We start from the raw sequence: 24,266 nt of genomic DNA on the forward strand, positions 1-24,266 counted from the left end.
AGACGAACCTTGACACATGCTCTTGGAAACACTTTCAAATTTTGCATTAGGAAGGAAAAAAAAAAAAAAAACACGTTCTGGGCTAACATTTTGACATTGCTGTTCTCACACGTAAAGTATTTTAAGAGCGCAAAAAAGACAGCTGCAGTAAAAATGGAGTTCTACTCTAATAAGGGTGAGCTCAGGTTTGTTTTTTGGGTTTGGACCAAACCTGGTCACTCCCACCCACTGCCACCTAATCAACTGTGGCCAGGGCATTCCCTACCCCATATCTACATGTACACGAAGGGAAGGGGATGATCATGACATTTGTCTATTATGGGCATAAATCTGTTGCCATGAAAGCCTACACACACACACAGTGGATATGCTTTGTGATGGATTCCCTTTATTACTTAAAGTCTTACTAAACCCACTACAGTAAAATCTGTCTGTATTTGCAGTAAAGCATGCTTGTTATACTCACTGTGGAACCTAAGAGGTTAATCCTCTGCAGTGTGTAAAAAAGGTGTTTGATCCTGGCTTCTCTGATTCCCCCCCCTCCTTGCACTGTTCCCTCATAATTTCCCGATAACACAGTCTATGGAGTCAGGCTGCACATGCTCAGTTTTGGTGTGTATTGCTAGAGGGTTTTTTTTTTTTTCTTGGGAGGATGCATGTGATCAGCACAAGGTTGATCAGCACTGTCCAGGCAGAAAGTCAGGAGTCTTGCAGTCTCATAGGACAGTTAGAAAACTCCTCCTACAAACTTTAACCATTGCTTGGCTGGACACTGAAAGCAGTCACAAGACTGCTCGAACTGCTGATGAGAAAAGGTATTTCGCAGTTTATATTTACTAAAATGATTGCATTTCTGTGTACTGTGGGAGACCAGATATAATCAATGCAGGGTCCTGGGTCTAGTAACACTTTAAAACTGACTTGTTTCTCCCTACAGGGTTTGGTAAAGTTTCTAAATACCGGAAAACGCTTGCAAACACTTAAGAACCAATCTTAAAAAGCATTTATAAAGTCAAAAACATCCAAGAAAATGTAAAAAATAAAAATAAAAACAGTGCTTACATTTTCCTGTCCTACTAACCATTCCAAGCTCTTTTATAGAGCAATTGCATTTCTACATTTGATTCAGTTGTATTCAGTGTTAAATGCACAGTTTACCACTGCGTTATAGCTGCTCTCACTGGCCCCCATTTCAGCAGTGACCAGCCACTTTTTAGTTCCTGTTTTTACACATTTTTTTTTAATCCAGCAAAGAGAAAAGGAAAAAAAACAGCTAAGGGCTCTTTCACACGGGGCGAATCAGTGATGATCCACCCCGTGAACACCCGCTTACTCAGCGGGGATCGCTCCGCCGATCCCCGCTGAGCAGGAAGATGACAGGTCCGTCACTGCACACTGTGCAGCGACGGACCTGTCAGAGCGCCGCTCTCCCCTATGGGGGATCAGATGATGACGGACCGTAGAGTCCGTCGTCACCCGATCCGATCACGGATGGAAAAGTAGGGTTTTCCTCCGTTACACTTTTTCGGATCGGAGCGGGTCGGATGTCAGCGGACGTTCATCCGCTGACATCCGCTATTCCATAGGGATACATGTATGTCCGTTTTTCATCCGAAAACGGAAGGATGAAAAACGGACATACGGATCGTCCATGTGAAAGAGCCCTAGAATATAATTACAAGGCTCAGTTGCTGAAAACAGTAGGTCAGGTGTCCTTTTAACGCTGATTCTTGGCCCATTCTTATAAATCAGGTTTTAGCTAAATATGTGTGCAAATATGCATCTTTCATAAGTAAACCGTCATACTCAGAATATTCAGATTTTTTAATTATCTCAGATGTGACCGATTCTCTTTAAATAAATGGTCTGGTAACAGAAGTGAACGAAGAGGACACAAGTTTAGCTTGTTACTTCTCTGTGAAATGGCAGCCAATGGCAGCCTCAAAGAATTAAAAAAAACACACAAAAAAAAAAAAAAAACCTCAGATCACTCACACTTCTGTGAAGAGAAGGTGAGGGTAATCTTTGCAAACAGCTCATCTTTTTCAAACCTGTCTTCTTTTGCTTGTGTCCAGAAAGATTTCTCTGAGAGTTCTTTGGGAGTAATCTGAAGAAGAAAAAAAAGCAATTATGTATTACTTTGAAGGAACAAGTGCAGACTACAAAATCTGTTTTCATTTTAGAACTTTGCCATGTGAATGACTGGTGAAGCGCTGCTTTCTGGATGAAAGAAAAAAAAAAAAAAAAAAAAAAAAAAAAAAAAAAAAGAGTACATTATGGATTGGGGAGTATGGGAATATGTGGAGATTTTAGTTCTAGGACGTTGCATCTTTGCTGGGCTTAGAAAAAAAAAAGGAAAAACGAGGTGGTTACATTTTTTAAAGAGGAACTCCAGCAAATAAACTTTTTTTTTTTTTTTTTTTTAAGGCTACTGCTTATTAGTACCATCTTTTACTTAGCCTTGCAGCTAGTCTCATCCTTGTGGCACTTTTCCTCCCACTGATACTAACATTATTCCTCCCACTAACAGCCAATGGTGGGGCACTAGTCTTCCCACTGGCACCAACGGTGGGGCACTAGTCCTCCCACTGGCACCAACGGCGGGGCACTAGTCCTCCCACTGACACCAACGGCGGGGCACTAGTCCTCCCACTGGCACCAACGGCGGGGCACTAGTCCTCCCACTGACACCAACGGCGGGGCACTAGTCCTCCCACTGACACCAACGGCGGGGCACTAGTCCTCCCACTGACACCAAGGGTGGGGCACTAGTCCTCCTACCCACACCAATGAAGGGACACCATTTCTCCCACTGACACTGCACTGTTTTCTCCCAATGGGCACAGTTTAGCCCCCCTAAAGTCTGAAGGACAGTAAACTGGCCCCGTGTTAAGAAAGTTTGGAGACCCCAATTCTAGTTCATAAAACACAATATTTTCAAAACTGTTAATGAGAGACTCCAGAAAATGCTCCCCTTCCCTCTCCAGTTTCAGCCGTTAGTGCTGGTACCCCCAATTGGAACTTGAAATCACAGCTTATTTGAGATCACAGCCTTTGTTCAAGGACCAATTTAATGTATATGTTTTGGCAAAATAAAAAAATAAAAAAGCAGTACAACTCTGCAATACATGCACATTTTCCAATTTTTTAATTTTATTTCTAAAGACAACACATCTTGGAATTTCAGTGCAGCAGCGGTAGTGTTGTCAGGAAGTTAATAGCACACTTGCCAGAGCAAACGTTTTTAAAATTTTTTTTTTATTTGTATCTTGCCAAAACACTTTAAAAAATATTTTTACCCAAAATGGGTAGTAATAGGATTTAAACTGGAGGGTTGAAAATTACTTTTTTTTTAATGCTTAACTTCATGACAGAGACTGACTGCGTAGATGTGCGCTCTTCATTAGTATCCTAGACAAGACAGAGGCTGGAAAAGGACATCAAGTTTCTTGATTTACACATGTCTTATGCATTTTTCACCTGCAGAAGCTATATTCTTAAATTGTGTAATTTAAATAAATAAAATTATGCATAAATCTTAGGGCTTTTTCATTTATCGCTGCTGCAATATATGTTGATTGTCCGTTTTATTGCAAAATCTTGCAAAAATGTAACCTTTCTAAAGGGATACAGGGGATGCCAAACTGCATTTTCACTTTATTAGCAAAGGAACAGTGGCTACTATATAAAGCAGTTTTAGTAGGGCTTTGTTTTTGCCAAAAGGGACTTGTGAAATAGGGAGGGACAATTTGCAATGAAGAGCAGCTAGCGCTGTCTGCAGGACACCACACTATGCATGCATTTTTTTATTCAATCTAAAAATTCCTGCAGTGTATAACCTGCTGTGTTCTTCTGAGTGTTCTCTGTATACCATTTTAGTGAACACACTGATTGGACAGCCCAGTCACATAACAAGCAATCTTCTATTACCTATATTAATATTAGGTTTCTAGTATCTATAAACAGTTAGTGATTCTAAAGTAGGGCCGAAAACAACTAATTGATTATGAAAATAGTTGTCAATTATTTTCATAATCGATTAATCGGCCAGCCGATTAGTTGGCCTGCATACAGAATGCATTATTTCTTTACATATAAGGAAATACAGTGCAGCACACATACAGCTCGGCGGATCATCAATAAATGTCAGCAAGTGCCTGAGAACTTGTGAATGTGTGAGGAGCAATGCCTCATGGGACATGTAGTCCTGGGCAGGAAGTGAGTGGCTCTAAAGGCAGAAGTTTTTCTTATCTTGCTATTGGGGCACTCTGAAGGCAGGAGGAGCCAGAAGAGGAGAATCATGGGTGCTCTGTGCAAAACCATTACACAGAGCAGGTAAGTATAACATGTTTGTTTTTTTAAAAAAATCACTTTAACCCTTTCATGACTAAGCCTATTTTTGACATTTGGTGTTTACAAGTTAAAATCCGTATTTTTTGCTAGAAAATTACTTAGAACCCCCAAACATTATATATATTTTTTTTAGCAGATGATCTAGATAATAAAAATGGTGATTGTTGCAATATTTTTTTATCACATGGTATTTGTGCAGCAGTGTTTTAAACGCAACTTTTTGGGAAAAGGGACACTTTCATGAATTTAAAAAAAAAAACCAAACAGTAAAGTTAGCACAATTTTTTAGTAGAATGTGAAAGATGATGTTACGCCGAGTAAATAGATACCAAACATGTCACGCTTTATAATTGCACGCACTTGTGGAATGGCGACAAACTACGGTACCTAAAAATCTCCATAGGCGACGCTTTAAATTTTCTTTACGGTTACCAGGTTAGAGTTACAGAGGAGGTCTAGTGCTAGAATTATTGCTCTCACTGTGACGATTGCGGCGATACCTTACATGTGTGATTTGAACACCGTTTACATATGCAGGCGCGACTTCCATATGCGCGAGCTCGCGAGGACAGGGGCGCTTTAAAAATAAAGTTTTTTTTCTTATTTATTTGTATATTTATAAATTGTGTTAAAAAAAAAAAAAAAAAGAAGGTTTTGATCACTTTTATTGCGGTCACAAGGAATGTAAACATCCCTTGCGACAGTAATAGGTGGTGACAGGTACTCTTTGCACTTCACGTTTTCGGCGATTCTGAATATTGTATATTTTTTTAAAACCGGTGCCACCGGCAGCTGAGTAAACGGGAAGTGACGTCATGACGTCGCTTCCGCGTTTACAATTAGGAGGCTGGAACGAAGCCACTCACGGCTTCGTTCCAGACTGTCAGTAACCGCCGGAGGCGGTGGATTGGTGACCGCGCCTCCCGGTGGATCGGGAGGCAGGGTAAGAGCGGCGGGTCCCCTCCCACTCCTCCGGTATAACAGCCGAGCGGCTTTTAGTCGCATCGCTTGTTATACTTGGAAAGCCGATCGCCCGCTCTACAAAACCCCCGAAAGCCAAGTACGCACATCTGCGTACGCTCGGCGGGAAGGGGATTATAGACTGCGTGCAGGGAAGATCAGCATCTGAACCCAGAGAAGGCAGAGGCTGATTGACTGGAGGTAAAAGAAGGCATTACAATTACATTTAAAGTAAACTTTTACCAGTATTGTGCATTACATTTAAAATGATCATGTCCATAAAAAAAAAAAAAAAAAAAAAAAAAAAAAAAGGTCTTAGCTTTTAGTACTACTTTATTATAAAAGATTTATATCTCCCTTTCACCCTTCATATAGATTCATGTCTGACTCCAAGATAAAAATGCCCATATAGCCTACTTCTGGGTGTATTTATTAATATATTTATATGATATAAATAATATTTATTATTACTTTCACTGTTTACAGTCCGAGTCTGATGTTATTTCCCAGATTTAACCTCTAATAGTATATACATTATATCTCTTCTGTCTGTTATTCTCAGAGTGGATTAGAGATGTTTCTCCCTAACCATATAGTTGGTTATTTATAATTTACCACTGCATAGAGATATTTAAGAAAAAATTGCCCTTTTTGTTTTTTAAACTTTACATACTTCAAAACACAAACTCCAAAGACATGCTGGTAGGTTAATTGGCTTCTGTCCAAAAATTGGCCCTAGTATATGAATGTGAGTTGGGGACCTTGGGATTGTGGGCTCCTTGAGGGTAGGGACAGATGTGAGTGTTCGATGTATGTGTGGAGTGCTGCGTAAATTGACAGCGTTATATGGGTACCTTAACCACTTACCGACCGCCGCACGACGATGTACGTCCAAATTTTGAACGGTGATATCGTTATGGCAGCAGCTAGCTGCCATAACCCCGGTATCCCCGTTTTCGTGCGGCGGCCGGCTTTCAGATAAAAGTGGTCCCTGCAGCGGATTCGTCGCGAGATCACTTTTATCGGTGGCGGGAGAGGCGCCCCCCCCTCCCGCCGCGATCCGGTGCCCTCCGCCACTTACCGGAGCCGTTGTAGCGGCGGAGGCGATCGCATCTGTCTCCGTTCTCTGCCTGGAGACGAGTGAGGCTAAGATGGCGCCCACTCGTCTCCATAACACTGCTGGGCGGAAGCGACGTCAAACGTCACTTCCGTCCACCCCTCTTAAAAAGGCACATTTTTTCAAATGTCATTTTTTTAAATGTCATTTTTTAAAATTTTTTTTATTGTATTTTAGTGTAAATATGAGATCTGAGGTCTTTTTGACCCCAGAACTCATATTTAAGAGGTCCTGTCATGCTTTTTTCTATTAGGGATGTTTACATTCCTTGTAATAGGAATAAAAGTGACACCATTTTTTTTTTTAAACCGTGTAAAAATAAATAAAATATTGTAAAATAAATAATAAAAATAAAAAAAAATTTAAAACACCCCGTCCTGACGAGCTTGGGCGCAGAAGCGAAAGCATACGCGAGTAGCGCCCGCATATGAAATCGGTTGTCAAACCACACATGTGAGGTATCGCCGCGACCGGTAGAGCGAGAGCAATAATTCTAGCCCTAGACCTCCTCTGTACCGCAAAATATGCAACCTGTAGAATTTTTTAAACGTCGCCTATGGAGATTTTTGAGGGTAAAAGTTTGACGCCATTCCACGAGCGGGCGCAATTTTCAAGTGTGACATGTTGGGTATCAATTTACTTGGCGTAACATTATATTTCACAATATAAAAAAAATTGGGCTAACTTTACTGTTGTCTTATTTTTTTATTCAAAAAAGTTAATTTCATCCAAAAAAAGTGCGATTTTAAGACCGCTGCGCAAATACGGTGCAAAAAAAAGTATTACAACGACCGCCATTTTATTCTCTAGGGTGTTAGAAGAAAAAACATATATAATGTTTGGGGGTTCTAAGTAATTTTCTCGCAAAAAAAACTGTTTTAAACATGTAAACACCTAAAATACAAAACGAGGCTGTTCCTTAAGTGGTTAAATAAATAATAATAAAATAGATGAGCATCTTATTGAGACACAATGTACAGGGATAGGGACAACTGTAGACACACACCCACACTCACTCAGGTTGAACTGGATGGACTGGTGTCTTTATTCAACCTTACTATGTAACTATATTAACTAAATTATATGCCACAGTTTTTAAAGGTTATTATCCGATCAAAACAATAATCGGTCAACTAATCGATTATGAAAATAATCGTTAGTTGCAGCACTATTCTAAAGGATTTTTTTTTTTTTTTAAACATGTTATACTTACCTGCTCTGTGCAATGGTTTTGCACAGAGCAGCCCTGATCCTCTTTTTTTTGGGTTCGCTGCCTGGGGTCCTGGCTTGCCGAGTGTCACTGATAGCAAGCCTTTTGCTATGGAGGATGGCACCCTGGGTGTGCATTTACCCACAGAGTGTGGCTCGGCTCGGCCCCACCCTCTTCTCATGCTCTGTTAGCCAATGCATAGAGAGACATGACGCTCTCATACACATCGCAGGGGCTTAGGGTATTAGAGGGCTGCAGGGGAAGTTTCCACCAGAAGGTTTAATAAATATAATATATATATATATATATATATATATATATATACACACACACACACACACACACAGTTATTGATATACATATATATATACATACATAGGAATATATATATATATATATATCCCTGTGTGTGTATAATAAATAAATAAAAATGCATGTTTGATCGATCGGGCACTTTTAGTTGCGGCAAAAATTGTGTGTCGCAGCTGGCACACTAATGATGCGAAAAACAAACAATTCAACCATACATATACGCACACACACAGCATTCCCAATCCTTAATCTACACTCAGTATCCCATAATGACAAAGTGAAAACAACATTTTGGGAAGGTCTGAATTTACTAAAAATATCAAAAACGTACTTAAAGCGGAGCTCCACTCAAAAGGAGAGGCTCCTCCCCTCCTCTGCTGCCACATTTGGCACCTTTCTGGGGGGAAGTGTACCTGTCATAACCAGGCACCTGATCCCACATCCATGTAGGATCTCTGCATCGTTGTGCGGCAATATACGCAACTTCTGGCCCCTCTTCCTCCCCCCAACCCCACCCCCTCCCTCGCTGCCTTCTGGGAGACACACAGGTCCAAGAAGACAGCGGGACCACTCAGAAAGTGCAGCGTGACTCGCACATGTGCCGTAGGAAACAGGCTGTGAAGCCACAAGGCTTCACTTCCGGCTTCCCTTAGTGAAGATGCAGGCGCCTGCACCCGGAGCCCATGGACGGATCGGCTTGGGGTGCTGATATTGCGGGCTCCCTGGACAGGTAAGTGTTCTTAATATTAAAAGTCAGCAGCTACAGTATTTGTTGCTGCGGTCTTTTTTTTTCCCCCACAGGCTGGAACTCCAAGTATTCAGACCCTTTAATAACCACTTCAGCCCCGGAAGATTTGGCTATGAATGAACGGGACATTTGTTGTGATTCGGCACGGTCTCGCTTTAACTGACAACTGCGCGGTCATGCGATGCTGCACCCAATCAAAATTGACGTCCTTTTTTTCCCACAAATAGAGCTTTCTTTTGGTGGTATTTGATCGTCTCTTCGGTTTTTATTTTTGTGCTATCCTGCTTAAAGCAGCCGATGTATAGCTACAACGGCTTGCGGGATCATGCCGACCTGCCGCAGTATAATGACGGCGGCTAGTCGGCAAGCGCTTAACTTAGTACTTTATTGAAGACCTTTGGCAGCAACTACAGCCTTGAGTCTTTTGGGGTGTGACGTGACAAGCTTTACACACCTGGACTGAGGAATTGTCTGCCATTCTTCTTTGCAAGTCCTCTCAAGCTCAGTCAGGTTGGATGGGGACTATGGGCAGACAGCCCTTTTCAGGTCTCTCCAAAGATGTTCAATAGGGTTCAAGTCAGGGCTTTGGCCGGGCCACTCTAGGACATTCACATAGTTGTCTACACAAATGTATGACTCAGAGAGTTGGCTGTGTCATTGCCATCATCCCTGTGTGATCACTGTGTGATCTCCCCGCCTCAGCCCGCGCCCACACTCTATGGGATACAGGGAAGCATGACAGCTTTGCGTCGCGGAAGGGGAGGAGACAGCAAGGGAGGAGGTTAAGCGTCCATTGCCCTGACAACAGGGAAGCTTGTGGATGCTTCCCTCCAACACACTGCAGAAAGGTGTCTTTCAACAGTGACGGCTGCTAATTGAAGCCGTGCCTTCTCCACTGTATCACCAATGAACTAGAGACTCCACCTAGAATAAGGTCACTTTACCACGCCCACACCCCATATATTAGGACGCCAGGGACGGCCAAAGGCAGCATTCCACAACTGGCTCTGCTACAGAGAGGTACTCCAGGACCTGAGCTCTCTGCTACTTGGAACTCTACACCCCATACAACCAATTCAAGGTATTGGATCTTTCTGCTCTATGGTGGCTCTGGGAAATCTGTTTTCCCACATGCCACCATCACCCTCATATTTGATTTATCTTTGAAGTATCCTCCTTTTTATATCTTTCTGATTTAAAACATTACTTATGTTTTTCAGTTTTTTAACCAGTATGGCTGCCAAATATTGGTTGCTTTAAATATACCAGGCCGCCCCGTAGAGGATACTTGAGCAGTACTAACAATTGGGTGTTAGGACCCCTGCCAGCACTGGAAAAGCGATTTTCACAGCTACATGCCTTAATGTAAGTCGCATATACCACTTTTTTGTTAAAATGAGATTGTTTTAGATATAGGTGATATACATCCATATATATATATTAGTAATCATGCTGTTGTTTGAAATTTTAGAATGTGATGCAGTCCCTCCCTGAGGAAGACTTCACCATTAACAATAAAAGTTGAAACGCGTTGGAAATCTGCTAACAGGACGCCATCGCACCAATTTGGGGTGGTACTTGTAATTAGCAGTAGGGTGCATCATATGTATTCATGTATCTGATGTTTTTATAATTATTCAATATTTCCAAAAAATAGATTGATGTGTACGTCTATGTATATTCTATTCGTTTTTGTACCAATAAAATTCTTTTTAATTTAATTTAACAATTTTTCTATCATTACATTGCCTCAAAAATCCCAATTCGAGGTATATAATTTGTCTTCACATAGTTGTCTTGGCTGTGTGCTTAGGATCGTTGTCATATTGGAAGGTTAAACTTCGGCCCAGTCTGAGGTCCTGCGCATGATACTTCGCTTTATTTAGCTTTCCCCCACCCTGACCAGTCTCCCAGTCCCTGCTGATTTCCCAATACACAGCATGATGCTGCCACCACCATGCTTCACTCTTGAGATGGTAATGGGCAGATGAAAAGCGGTGCCTGGTTTCCTCCAGGCATAACACTTAGAATTGAGGCCAAACAGTTCAATCTTAGTTTCATCAGACCAGAGAATCTTGTGCCTCACAGTCAGAGACCTTCAGGTGCTTTTTTGCAAACTCCAAGCAGACTTTCGTGTGTTTTGCACTGAGGAGAGGCTTCTGTCTAGCCACTTTCTCATAAAGCCCAGATGGGTGGAGGGCTGTAATGATGGTCCTTCTAAATCTTTGTCCCATCTCCACACAGGATCTCTGGAGCTCAGACAGAGTGGCCGTCAGGTTATTGGTCACCTCTCTTACAAAGGACCTTCTCCCCTGACTGCTCAATCTGGCTGGGCAACCAGCTCATGGAAGAGTCCCGGTTGTGTCAAACTTTTTCCTAATGCGAGTTATGGAGGCCACTGTGCTCAGCCCAGCAGCCTTTTTTTTTTTAGTAGCCTTAATCCTGTCTGAACTCTGCAGACAGTTCCTTTTACCTCATTGATTTTGCTCTGATACAGTATGCATTATCAGCTGTGAGGCATTTTATAGAGAGGTATATACTTTTCCAAATCATGTCCAATGAATATAATTTACCAAAGGTGGACTCGAATCAAGGTGTAGAAACAGCTCAGCAACGATCCAGAGGAATGGAAGGGACCGGAGCTAAATTGGTGTTGCAAACATATCTAAAATTCTATTTTCACTTTGTCATTATGCGGTATTGAGCATATACTAATGAGGAAAAAATAATTTTAAACAACTGCATCAGGCTGCAACATCGCAAAATTGAAAAAAGTGAAGGGGGTCTGAATATTTTATGAATGCACTGTGTATATACACACACACGTGTACTTTACATACTGTATATATTTTAGCTAGCAGAGACCCTAGAGAGATCTAGATTGAGGTTTACATCTCACACAGACTTTAGTCTAAGGTCTTGTTTAGGCATTATTCACAGCTGGGATTCAAAGCATGGCAAATGGCTGTGCGAATTAGTGCCTTACAGCAAGGTGTGTGTTTCTTTTGTAAAGCTATGTGTATCAAAGCTGACAAGCATCAGGCTTGAGGAGCCTATTAATTAGGATTGCTGATGTGTACCTAGAGCTGAGAGATAGCTAGAATTTGTTTTGAAGTTTCATTTATTTGCATTGGAGCATTGTACGGCACACACCTGTATTACACACTTGTAAGCAGCACAAACAAATGCACCACTGTTTTACCAAGACATTACTGGGCTGGCATCAGTGTCCAAAAACCTGCTCATCCCAGGAAACATTACACCCTGCTACCTTACCCTAGATCAGTGTTTCTCAACTCCAGTCCTCAAGGCACACCAACAGGTCATGTTTTCAGGATTTCCACTATTTTTCACAGGTGATTTGATCAGTTTTCACTGCCTTAGTAATTTCCACAGCCATTTCATCTGAGGGAAATCCTGAAAACATGACCTGTTGGTGCGCCTTGAGGACTGGAGTTGAGAAACACTGCCCTAGATAATGTATGGTAAAGAACTTCAGGCCTTTATAATACAATCTGCTATTTAAAGGACAGTAACTGAAGTGACAGAAAATGGAGGAATTGGTAAAACCGTTACACAGCAGGACATATTTGCTGTGTAACAGAAGCAGGACAGAGACAGCAGTGATAAATGCTCTGCAGGAGTAAATGTGGGCACTGCACAAACAGCAAATAAGTGCTGTACAAGAACAAACCCAAGAACCGTTTGAAAAATTGGCAGGTGCTGCAGCCATGGACTAGAAGACACAGAGGTGGTACCAGCTGCTTACACGAAGGTTTCCTTAAAAAGCCGCAGGTGATTCTGACAACTCCTCAACTATTCATATTGGTTGCTTCATCTTCAAGATGGCAGCTGATGATGACCCTGAGGCACTTATGGTGACATTTAAAAAAACTCTGAGAGGGAAGGCTGGCCTAAAATGCAGTAAGTAGGACTGGTGGCCCCTTTGCAAATGGATGGGTTGCAAAAAGCCTGCTATGATTTAAAGTCTGTAGATGCTTTGGATTATGACAAGGTCAATAAAGAAATACTGCCAAGGCTGGGTGTTACCTTTGGCAGCACAAGCACAGCAGGTCATACCAGGCTGAAAACTCTGCAGTCACAGATGTTCAATTTCATTCATTTGGTCCCGAAGGGGGTGCAAGCAGAGTCCCTGACTGGATTGCAAATAGTTGAGCCCCAGTAGCTTTTTACTGAGTACTGAGCTACTTTAGGTTCCTGAAGTGAAAATCACTGATACGCTGTCTAGTTATCAAAACCAGAGTTTCTGGTGAAAAAGAAATAATTTTCCTGAATTTTCTTTAGCTAAGCACTATTACGGAGTCTGGGGAGCAGGGTAAACTGAAGCCCTACCAAACTACAGTGGATGCCACCCCCGCTGTCCAGGTTCCCTTTCTTTCTGCTGCTCGGACACCACCCCCCCCCCCCCCCCCCCCCCCCCAACTGCTGCAGGGATTATTTTAGGGTGGAGAACGGGGTAAAGGGTCGGTAAATATGCAATTTACCAGTCCCCTCCTTTTCTGCATGAACATAGTGTGTTCATTCTGTTCAGCGGAGGCTGCAAAGATGAAGATTGAGGACACAGTCTCAAAAGTAAGACATCAGGAGTCTGTCAAGACCCCTGATATTTCCCCAAAGCCCTCCAAACAGGGCTATTAAAAAAGAATTGTAAAAAAGAATAAAAACAAATTAATAAAAATAAAAAACTACTGACACGGTCCACAGACCATCCACTGTCCTACTGATAGTGCCCACTGGTCTACTGACTAACACTGTGCACTTTTAAGGTAGGCTACATTTATTTTTACAGCAACAATTGTTTTATTATATTTTTCTAATATTAAATTATCATTTAGTTAGGCTTGCTAGATAATTTCTTTAAAAATAAATAAATAAATAAAAGCATGCCACATCCTGATGAACTTTAAACTCTCTCATATTGTTCAGGTAAATCTCCACCTCTCAAAGGTTGCATACCTCTGGGTTAGAGGATGTTAAGTACTTAAGGTTATACTATTGGTTGTGGAGTCATGAGACTGCAGTTAAACCAAAAGCCATCCAAGAAAGGCCACGCCCCACAAACAAGAAAGAGGTCTTTCTTGGTATAACTGGTAATCATAAGAGAATCATCTTAAATGTTGCAACTCAGTTCCGGACCAGCCGCTGCAGTTGTACTGCAGCAGGTTGGCTCGGCTCGGCGAAGCAGTGTTACTTTACGTCGGGCGCGTGGCCGTCTAGGCGGCCGGGACAATCGGATTAAATTCAGAACTGATCAGTCTCCAGGCCAAGGCCAATGATTTATGACCTGGTGATCGGTTCTGGTGAATAAAATCCTTTCCCTGCCTGTGTAAGTGTAAACACAGGCAGGGGAAGTGATGTCATCCTCCCTCGTGGAACTCTTTTCGTTCCAGAGAGAGGAGAGAAAACATCTCAGAGTAAGTTGCACCAACACTACATTGAAACAGTACACATAGGCACACTTGTCACCACCCGATAGCCCCCCCCCGTTAACCCCTTCACTCCCTGTCACTGTGTCACCCAGTGCAGTGTTCATATTTTTCTTTGATCTCTCTACTGGTGTCATTTGTGACAATAATCAGTGTTAGGGTATTTGGTAGTAGGCCCAGATAGATCTAGGGACCCCCCTAAACCCCCCTAATAAAGGTTTAACCCCTTGATCACTCCGTCACCAGTGATCACCGTATCAGTGTCACGGTTGACGCTGGTTAATTCGTTATTTTTTTTCATACCGTCAGGTTACCCGCCGTATATTACCTAAATAAAGGTTTAACCCCCTGATCACCCAGTGGGTGATATCAGTTAGGTTTTAGCGTCAAAGTCTGCGTCAGGCAGGCAGCGTCAGATTAGTGCCAGTAGCGCTAACACCCATGTACGATACACCTCCCTTAGTAGTACAGTGTCTGAACAGATCGATAGCTTTGATATGATCAGAGCGTCCCCAATAGTTTAGGGTTCCCAAAAACGCAGCGTTAGCGGGATCAGCCCAGATACCTGATAACACCTGCGTTTAGCCCCTTCCACCCAGCCCAGCCCACCCAAGTGCAGTATCAATCGATCACTGCCACTTACAAAACACTAAACACATAAAATTGCAGCGTTCGCAGAGTCAGGCCTGATCCCTGCGAACGCTACAGTTTTTTTGGTAGCATTTGAAGCAGTCGCTGACAGTCAGGTGCTCTTTTTTCCTGTGAGTCCCACTAGTGTACCAGTAAAATTAGAGGCCAAAATGTCCAATTGAAGGTACAGTAGTGAAGAGGCCTACACGTTTCTGAGCTTGACAGATGAGAGTGAAGAGGAAGTCACCCATCTGTTCGATTTTGGCTCAGAATACGAACCAGTAGACAGCAGCGGCACCCTGACAGATAGCTCCGACGATGGAGTAGTGGTCCCTGCTAAGGTCAGGCGTACCCGACCCGGTTCTGCTGCTGCTGTTGAGGTGCAAGAACCGCAGGGCTCTCATATGGAGCAGAGAGCCAGTACTAGTGCTGCTCATCCTTCTGGTGAACTGGCAAGCACCAGCGGCCTAGTACATCCTGGTCATACATTCAGCACTGCAGTATCACGTGGTGACGTGGCGAGTCCCATAAGTGCAGTTCAAGCTGGTGAGGTGGCTAGCACAAGTAGTGTCACGCTGCCTCCAAGAAGACAAATACAGGCCCGTCTAGCCCATAGGGCCCTTCCTGCTGCATTTGCCAATCCAAATTGGGAGCCCACCACTTCTGTAGCACCCGTACTTCCCCCATTCACTGGCCAACATGGAAACAGTTGATTTTACGTCACTTGATTTTTATTCACTGTTTTTCATGGAAGATCTCTATAGATTTGTTGTGGACCAAAGCAATTTGTATGCTGTTCAATTCATTGCCGCTAATCCCCAGTTGGCCCTTGCCAGAGATTTTAGACCTATTACGGTCTCCGAATTTAAGACCTTCCTGGGCCTATCCCTCCTCATGGGCATAGTTTTAAAAAAGTGAGTTGCGGTCATATTGGTCCACTGACCCAATTCACCATATGCCTGTGTTCTCTGCCTCCATGACCAGGACACGATGAGCAGATCTTGCGGTTAATGCATTTCAATGACAATGAACTCTGTCATCCTCGGGGTGACCCTGGATACGATCGGCTCCACAAAATTCGGCCCCTCGTAAAGCACTTCAACCAACAGTTTGCAGCCTTGTTTTTTCCTGATCAAGTTGTCTATCAAACAGTATCTTCCCAGCAAGTGTGCCAGATACAGGGTCAAGATGTATAAGCTCCGTGACAGGGCAACAGGCTATACATATAGTTTTATGGTTTACGAGGGAAAAGACAGTTACGTGGAGCTGGAGAACTGCCCAGACAACATAGGGAGCTCTGGTAAGATTGTGTGGGACTTGGCGTCACCTTTATTCGGAAAGGGGTACCACTTGTACGTGGACAATTATTACACAAGTGTGCCACTTTAGTCACCTTTTTTATTTGATTGTGGAATTGGCGCATGTGGCACCATGCGATCTAAATCGCCGGGGCTTCCCCCAACAGCTTGTAGAATCACAACAGACGGGTGGAGAGAGCATGCTTGAAATGTAATAATTTGTTAGCAGTGAAGTGGAGGGATTCACGGAATGTTTTCATTCTCTCCTCCCTTCATGCAGATACGACTGTCCAAATTCCTACGACAACTAGTGTTGTGGAGAAACCCCTCTCTGTCCACAAATACAACCTTAACATGGAAGGGGTGGACCTCAACGACCAGTTGTTGGCGCCGTACCCAATTCCTGGTAAGGCCAGATGCTGGTACAAAAAAGTGTCTCTATATTTATTCTTTAAATGCCCTTCAGCCCTTCTGTTTCCAGACGGTGCTGTGGTCCACCTTCCCAATGCAAATGCAGTGAGCGGGCTGCATGAGAGGCATTTTCCATATGTCCTCCCTGGTACCCTTACCCAAAGAAATCCCCAAAAAAGATGTCGTGTCTGCAGAAAACAGATTTAGGAGTGACACTCGCTTTTATTGTCCTTCCTGTCCCGACCAACCTGGTCTCTGCATCGGTGACTGTTTCAAACACTACCGCACACTAGTGGAGTATTAGCGTAGGGCACAGCATTGGACAGTCCTAGGCACACTTACACAGGGTCTCGAAAGATGAGATGGCCATCACATTCTGAGAGACCCTAATCTGGAACGTTTACAGTTTATATAAAAGTGCAAAAAAACAAAAACACACAAAAAAAAAAAAAAAAGCCAAAAATAGTTTATTTTTCTTCTCTCTCTATTGTCCTCCCTCTTGTTACTGTATTTTAGAACGGTAACATAACTGGAAATATTTTTGTACCCTGTCACGCTTACCCTAAACGCAGATGGTCAGACACTATAGCTAGCTTCTGTGTTCTTCACCAATAGCGGCCCCCTTTCCCATAAGACAAGCAGACCTACAGGTACCCGGTTGCCCCCAGGACTACACAATGCTATAGTGCCTGGCCACCACGCCAGGGCAGCCACAAACTGAGCAAAGCAAACAGGTACCATTAAACCATTTGCTGAGAGCTACACTGAAGAATAGTACAACCAATCCAGTTCCCCAGATGAAGAAACGTGACGTTGTCGTAACGCGTAGGGAGTGGCCAGAGCGAGATGTACACAGGAGGAAAAGTGAGAGGGCGCTGAGAACGCCACACTATCACTGCCTTATTCCATTTGCTTTTAACCCTTTGTTACAATGTAAGAGTCCATTGTAGATACTCAATGAATATCCCTTTACTGTTTTAATATACTACACTAGTGGAGCCCCCCTTTTTTCTCCTTTTCCTTCCCCTTACCACTGTGGTGGTAATACCGGAGCCTTGTAGGAACTTCGGCAGAGAATCTTTAAGGAGAAATCTACAACCAACCTCACTGACTACATACAACAGTGGCAACACCTACAAACCCGAACTCACAGATGCAATGATTAATCAGCTTTAAGGTGAGAGTTCTGGGAGACTACATCCAGCAAATTGTATAGAGTTTTATATGGGCAACACCACTTTATTTTACCATTAAGAAGCCACCTATTGGATTAACCTCATATTCCACGTCCGTGACTTTTTAGCACAGTCAAACATACCATGTGGACCTAGCTTGTCCATCTATCTTATTTTTGGACTATTAACCCTATATTGCACTTTTTCACTGTTATTGGTGCATTATCTACCACTATTTCTTTGGTATTATTCACCAGACACTTTATACTATTTGTGATCATTTATTTAACTTATACCAGTCATGAGTTTATGATTACTCCTCTGTTATATTTTTTTATGCACTCATTGCACTTTAGTATTCCTGTTATGATTGTTTTCACAACATCATACCTAGAGGAGTTCTCCTCAGGTAATTAGACTATTGCGCGAAATCATTTTGCTTTTTAGTTTTCTTTATATTTGTGTTGCTGTGAACACTTTAGATTTTGCTGCAATTAGCCTATTTATTTGCTACACATTATTAATAGCGTGAAGGACACTCGTCACCCTAATGTTTAATTTTTACTATGTTTTATTGTATTTGCTTTGCAGGTATGGTATGTCTTATATTGTAATGTTAATTTTGTTTTATTGTTAACCATCATTTGCTTAGCAGGTAAGCCATTCAGCTGCAGCACGGGTTTATTTATTCTGACAGCAACAGCGTTTGCTCCCACGATACGTAAAGCCGTGACTCCAGCGCTGTAGATGATTTCACCACCACAGTTAAAAAAAAAAAAAGAAGAGCATATATGCCGAAGCATGGGGGCAGGGGTGGAGGAGTGATTTGCTCCTAACATTAGGGACAGATTGCCCCCATGCTTTGGCTTATATTTTTTTAGGCACAGATTGCGTTAAAAAAATCAAGTTGTTTTATTGAGTTAATGTTTTATCGTTACCATTATTTGCTTTTCAGGTACACCATTAGGCTGCAGCACTGATTAATTTATCTCGACAGCAACAGCGTTTGCTCTCACAATACATAAATCAGTGACTCCAGCGCTGTAGGAGATGATTTTACCACCAGTTACAAAAAAAAAAAAAAAATGGTGCATGTATGCCCATCATTGATAGGGGGTGGATGAAGGGCGGTATTCTAATGGTGGGCACACCCACCGATCAATCTCTTTTTTTCGTTCAGCCCACAGGCTGCATGAAAAAAAAAAACATTACAATATATGCCCAACAAGGACCAGCAATGTACTGGTATGTTGCTGGACTTTGAGTGGTTATACTAGAATAATGCCTGCAGGTTTAGGTATCATCTTGGTATCATTCTTTTCAGCCAGCGGTCGGCTTTCATGTAAAAGCAATCCTAGCAGCTACTTAGCCTCTAGACTGCTTTTACAAGGAGTGGGAGGGCGCACCACCCCCCCCACCATCTTTCATGGTTTTCTCTGGCTCTCCTGTTCCAACAGGGAACCCATGAATGCAGTCGGTGGTTCCGTCAGCTGACTATAGAGCTGATTGGAGACCAGAATAGCTCCAATAGGCCAAAGAAACCGGAAGCTACTAGCATTTCATGACTTTCGCTGGATATAAACAGCGCCATTGGTAAATTGGGAAAGCATTTTATCACACTGGTCTGGTGTCATAAGTAAACAGCAATTGCACCATGCATGGGGATATCACCGCAAAAGTCATATCGAGGGCAGTAATTTTAGCAGTAGACCTCCTCTGTAAATCTAAAGTGGTAACCTGTAAAGGATTTTAAAGGCTTTTAAACATATATGTAGTTTGTTGCCACTGCAATTTTAAAGCATGTCGTGTTTGGTATCCATGTACTTGAAATAAAAAAAAGATGATCTTATCCCATCAAACATTTGGGCAAAAAAAGTGTTTTTTTTTTTTTTTAAATGCGTTTGAAAAATCGCTGCGCAAATACTGTGTGAAAAAAAAATTGCAACACCCATCATTTTATTCTGTAGGGCCTTTATAAATATATAATGTTTGGGGGTTCAACGTAATTTTCCGGCGAAAATTTTTTTTATATGTAAACATAAAGTGTCAGAAAATGCTTTGTCTTTAAGTGGTTAGAAGAGTGGGTGATGTGTGACATAAGCTTCTAATGTTGTGCATAAAATGCCAGGACAGTTCAAACCCCCATGCCCAAATTACCCATTTTTGGAATGTAGACACCCCAAGCTATTTGCTGAGAGGCATGTTGAGTCCATGGATTATTTTATTATTTGCCACAAGCTTCGGGAAAATTGCAATTTGTTTTTACACAAAGTTATCACTAAATTATATATTGTGCAAACATGGCATGGTTATATGTGGAATTACACCCCAAAATACATTCTGCTGCTCCTCCTGAGTATGGGGATACCACATGAGACCTTTTGGCAGCCTAGCCATGTACAGGACCCCAAAAACCAAGCATGCCTTCAGGTTTTCTAAAGGCGTAAAATTGTGATTTTACTCCTCACTACCTATCAGTTACGGAGACCCTGAAATGTCCAGATAGCACAACCCCCCCCCAAAACGACCCCATTTTGGAAAGTAGACACCCCAAGGTATTTGCTAAGAGGCACGGTGAGTATTTTTCAGCTCCCATTTGTTTTTGAAAATGAAGATAGAAAAACGTTTTTTTTTTTTTTCAATTTTCAAAACTTTGTGACAAAAAACGAGATCTGCAAAATACATGTCTCTCAGCAAATAGCTTGGGATGTCCACATTCCAAAATGGGGTCATTTGGGGGGGTTTGTGATATCTGGGCATTTCATGGCCTTCGAAACTGTGATAGGCAGTGAGGAGTGAAATCAAAAATTTACGTCCTTCGAAAGCCTGAAGGTGGTGATTGGTTTTCGGGGTCCTGTATGTGGTTGTATGTGGTATCCCATACTCAGGAGAAGCAGCAGAATGTATTTCGAGGTGTAATTCCACATATAACCATGCCATGTTTGAAAAATATGTAATTTAGTGACAACTTTGTGTAAAAAAAAAAAAATAAAAATAAATTGTAATTTTCCCAAAACTTGTGGCAAAATATAAAATATTCCATGGACACAACATGCCTCCCAGCAATTGGTCGAAGTGTCTTCTTTCCAAAATGGGGACATGGGGGGGGGGGGGGGGGGTTTGTGCTATCTTGACATGTCATGGCCTCCGAAACTGATAGGTAGTGAGGAAGTGAAATCACCATTTTACGCCCTTAGAAAGCCTGAAGGCAGTGATTGGTTTTCAGGGTGCTGTACACGGCTAGGTTCCCAAAAAGTCTCACATGTGGTATCCCCATACTCAGGAGAAGCAGCAGAATGTATTTTGGGGTGTAATTTCACATATGCCCGTGACATGTTTGAGCAATATATCATTTAGTGATAACTTTATAATTTTTATTTTTTTTTGTCATTTTCAATCACTTGTGACAAAAAAATAAAATATTCAATGGGATCAACATGGCTCTCAGCAATTTCCTTTGGGGGGGGGGGTTGTACTGCCCTGCCATTTTAGCACCTCAAGAAATGAGATAGGCAGTCAAACTAAAAGCTGCATAAATTCCAGAAAATGTACCCTAGTTTGTAGATGCTATAACTTTTGCGCAAACCAATAAATATACGCTTACTGACATTTTTTGTGGCTGAATACATTTTGGCCTAAACGTATGACTAAAATTGGGTTTATTGGATTTTTTAATCACAATAAGTAGAAAATATATATTTTTTTAAATTTTCCGTCTTTTCCGTTCATATCGCAAAAAATAAAAAAATTGCAGAGGAAATCAAATTCCATCAAAAGAAAGCTTTATTTGTGGGGAAAAAAGGCTTACATTTCCTTTGGGTAGAGCACTGCACGACCGCGCAATTACCAGTTAAAGCAGTGCAGTGCCAAATTGAAAAAGTGCTCTGGTCATTGAGCAGCCAATACTTCCAGAGCTGAAGTGGTTAAGAAAAAATTCTGTTATAGTAAAATGGTCTCCAGAGGCCGATTAATTTATTCAGGTCCTGAAGAGGGCTTTTTGTGCTTAGCCGGTTCTGCACTCCCCAGCTATTTCCCTGGGCCTTTGTAGTTCAAACTAATGCATTTGATGTTGGTCTAGGAGCAGTGTTGTCCAAGAAACAGGATGGGGAGGAAAACTCTATAGTATATCTAAGCTGAGAACTGAATGAATTCAAAAAGAGAATGCAGCGATTTGAGAGTGCTTAGTCATAAAGTGGGCAGTGGATTGCACTACAATAAGGCACCATTTTGATCTGGTGATGAACTATGCTGCTCTTAAAGCCCTAATAAACCCAAAAGCAAACATTATATTGCAGCTTACTGATTAAATGTGGTGGCTGCATTAGTTTTCTTTTTTAGGCTTTCCTTCTATTTTTATCTGGAACAAGCTCTCTTACAGCACGCGCACACACATATATGTAATGGAAATTTTCATAGCTAAACGTCTTTCAATACTGACTAGTAGTAAAAATAAATAATTTGTGCGTGTCAACAAAGTCATCAGCACACTAAGACAGTGCTATTTTCCAGCAGGTTGACTGCAGGATAACGATCCCTTGGAAATCCACATTATTTTTCTGTGTCCCCAAAAATATCATAAAATAAAAAAATAAAAAAAAGAATTACACGGAGGAAATGCAATTTAAATGACAAAAGAAACTCGTTCTTTTTTTATACCGAGGTAATTATCTAGCGCTTGCATATTTTAAATGAAATGCGATTATTAAATTGTGCGTTACCATGGTACTGGCTTCAAAATGTTTCCTATAAGGCAGAGGGCAGAAACATGAAATAAATAATAAAAAAATGAAATTAAGTGAAATTAAACGCAAGAGAGTCCATTAATCAGAGGCTTCAGGCAGAGAGAGAGGGGGAAAAAGAAAGATGGGAACTTCTCTGATGTTTAACAATCCCAGATCTTAAGAACTAAACTACAAAGTAAGGAAAATATTCTAAAATATCGATGATACACTGCTCTTCACTGCCACTAACAGATAGCAGTTCTTAAAATACTATTCAATATGCATGCCATGCACACAGCAAAACATCCTTGGTGAAAGAAATGGATATGTACAGAGAACCTCGACTACAAGCATTGCATAAACATATACTCTACATACTGTATTAGTCTATCATAAAGCAGTGCTGCCCAAAAAAGAGACGTGTCCCACTGGTGGTATAACCTGCAGGGAATCTCTGGCCATTCTGGTCACAGACACTGGGAGTGTTACTGTTTACCTACTTAGCAGTGCCCAGGTGCTGCATTAGAGTTAAAGTGTTACTAAACCCACAACAGTAAAATCAGTCTGTATATGCAGTAAAGCGTGCTTGTTATACTTAGCCCCCTTTCACACGAGGCGGACTCCGTTTCTACGGAGCCCGCCTCGGTCCGCCGGCTCAGCGGGAGATCAGTCCGTTGATCTCCGCTGAGCCGGCGGATGACAGGTCCCTCTCTGCTCACTGAGCGGGGAGGGGCTTGTCAGGCGTGCTGCCGCCTATGGAGGGATTGGACGAAAACAGACAGAATGTCCGTTTTCATCAGATCTCACCCGATCCGATAGCAACGGACCTGGACGTAGGGCCATCCGTCTGCTTTTAGCGGTATCGGACGGGGTCGGATGTCAGCGGACATGTCTCCGCTGACATCCGACGCTCCATAGGCTAACATGGATCGCCCTTTCAGGTCCGCCGTCAAAACTGACAGGCGGACCTGAACGGTCCGATCATGTGAAAGGGGCCTTACAGGGGTTAATCCTCTGCATTGTGTAAAAAAAGGCGGTTTGATCTTTTATGCCCCACCCCTCCCTGCACTGCCCCCCCTGGACAAGTTCAGATAAGATAGAGCCTTTGGAGTCAGGCTGTATATGCAGTAAAGCATGCTTGTTATACTCACTGTGGAACCTAAGAGGGTTAATTCTCTGCATTGTGTAAAAAGGCATTTTGATCCTGTCTTCTCTGAACCCCTACTTCCACTGTCCCCAATCTATCGCCTGATAAGACAGAGCCTTTGGAGTCAGGCTGCACATGCTCAGTTTGGTGTGTATTGCTAGAGAGGTTTTTTTTTTCTTGGGAGTGCACATGTGATCAGCACAGGGCCAATCAGCACTGTCCAGACAGAGGGTCAGGGGTCCTGCAGCCTCATAGGACAGCTCAGTGGAGTATAAAAACTCCTCCTACAAGCTTCACCAGGAACTGATAGAAATCACAAGACTGCTATATACTGCTGAGGAGAAAACGTATTTAGCTGTTTAGATTTAATAAAATAATTGCATTTCCACATTCTGTGTACGGTGGGAGGCCAAATATAGTGAATTCAGGGTCCTGGGTTTAGTAACACTTTAAAGTATTATTAAACCCAGGACCCTGGATTTACTATATCTGGTCTCTCACCATACACAGAACATGGAAATGCAATTATTTTAGTAAATATAAACTACTAAATAGCTTTTCTCAACAGCAGTATATAGCAGTCTTGTGACTTCAATCAGTATCTGGTTAAAGCTTGTAGGAAGGAGTTTTCATTCTACTCTGACTGTCCTTTTGAGGCTGCAGGACCCCTGACCCCCTGTTTGGACAGTGCCGATTGGCCCTGTGCTGATCACATGCACATTCCCAAGAAAGGAAAA

General features: G+C 42.2%; 1 protein-coding gene across 2 annotated transcripts in view; it reads right to left on the bottom strand.

Moving 5' to 3' along the window:
• Window positions 1–1,827: 1,827 nt before the first annotated feature.
• LOC141132489 (protein diaphanous homolog 1-like) overlaps window positions 1,828–24,266 on the bottom strand; it is a 281,186-nt gene continuing 258,747 nt past the window's right edge. For both annotated transcript variants that reach the window (XM_073620954.1, XM_073620953.1), the window contains one exon: window positions 1,828–2,107. In XM_073620954.1, the coding sequence (XP_073477055.1) occupies window positions 1,988–2,107 (120 nt within the window). In that variant the 3' untranslated portion in view covers window positions 1,828–1,987. The remainder of the gene's footprint in view (window positions 2,108–24,266) is intronic.

Source organism: Aquarana catesbeiana, linkage group LG03, assembly GCF_042186555.1.
Source record: "Aquarana catesbeiana isolate 2022-GZ linkage group LG03, ASM4218655v1, whole genome shotgun sequence".
Classification (NCBI taxonomy): domain Eukaryota; kingdom Metazoa; phylum Chordata; class Amphibia; order Anura; family Ranidae; genus Aquarana; species Aquarana catesbeiana.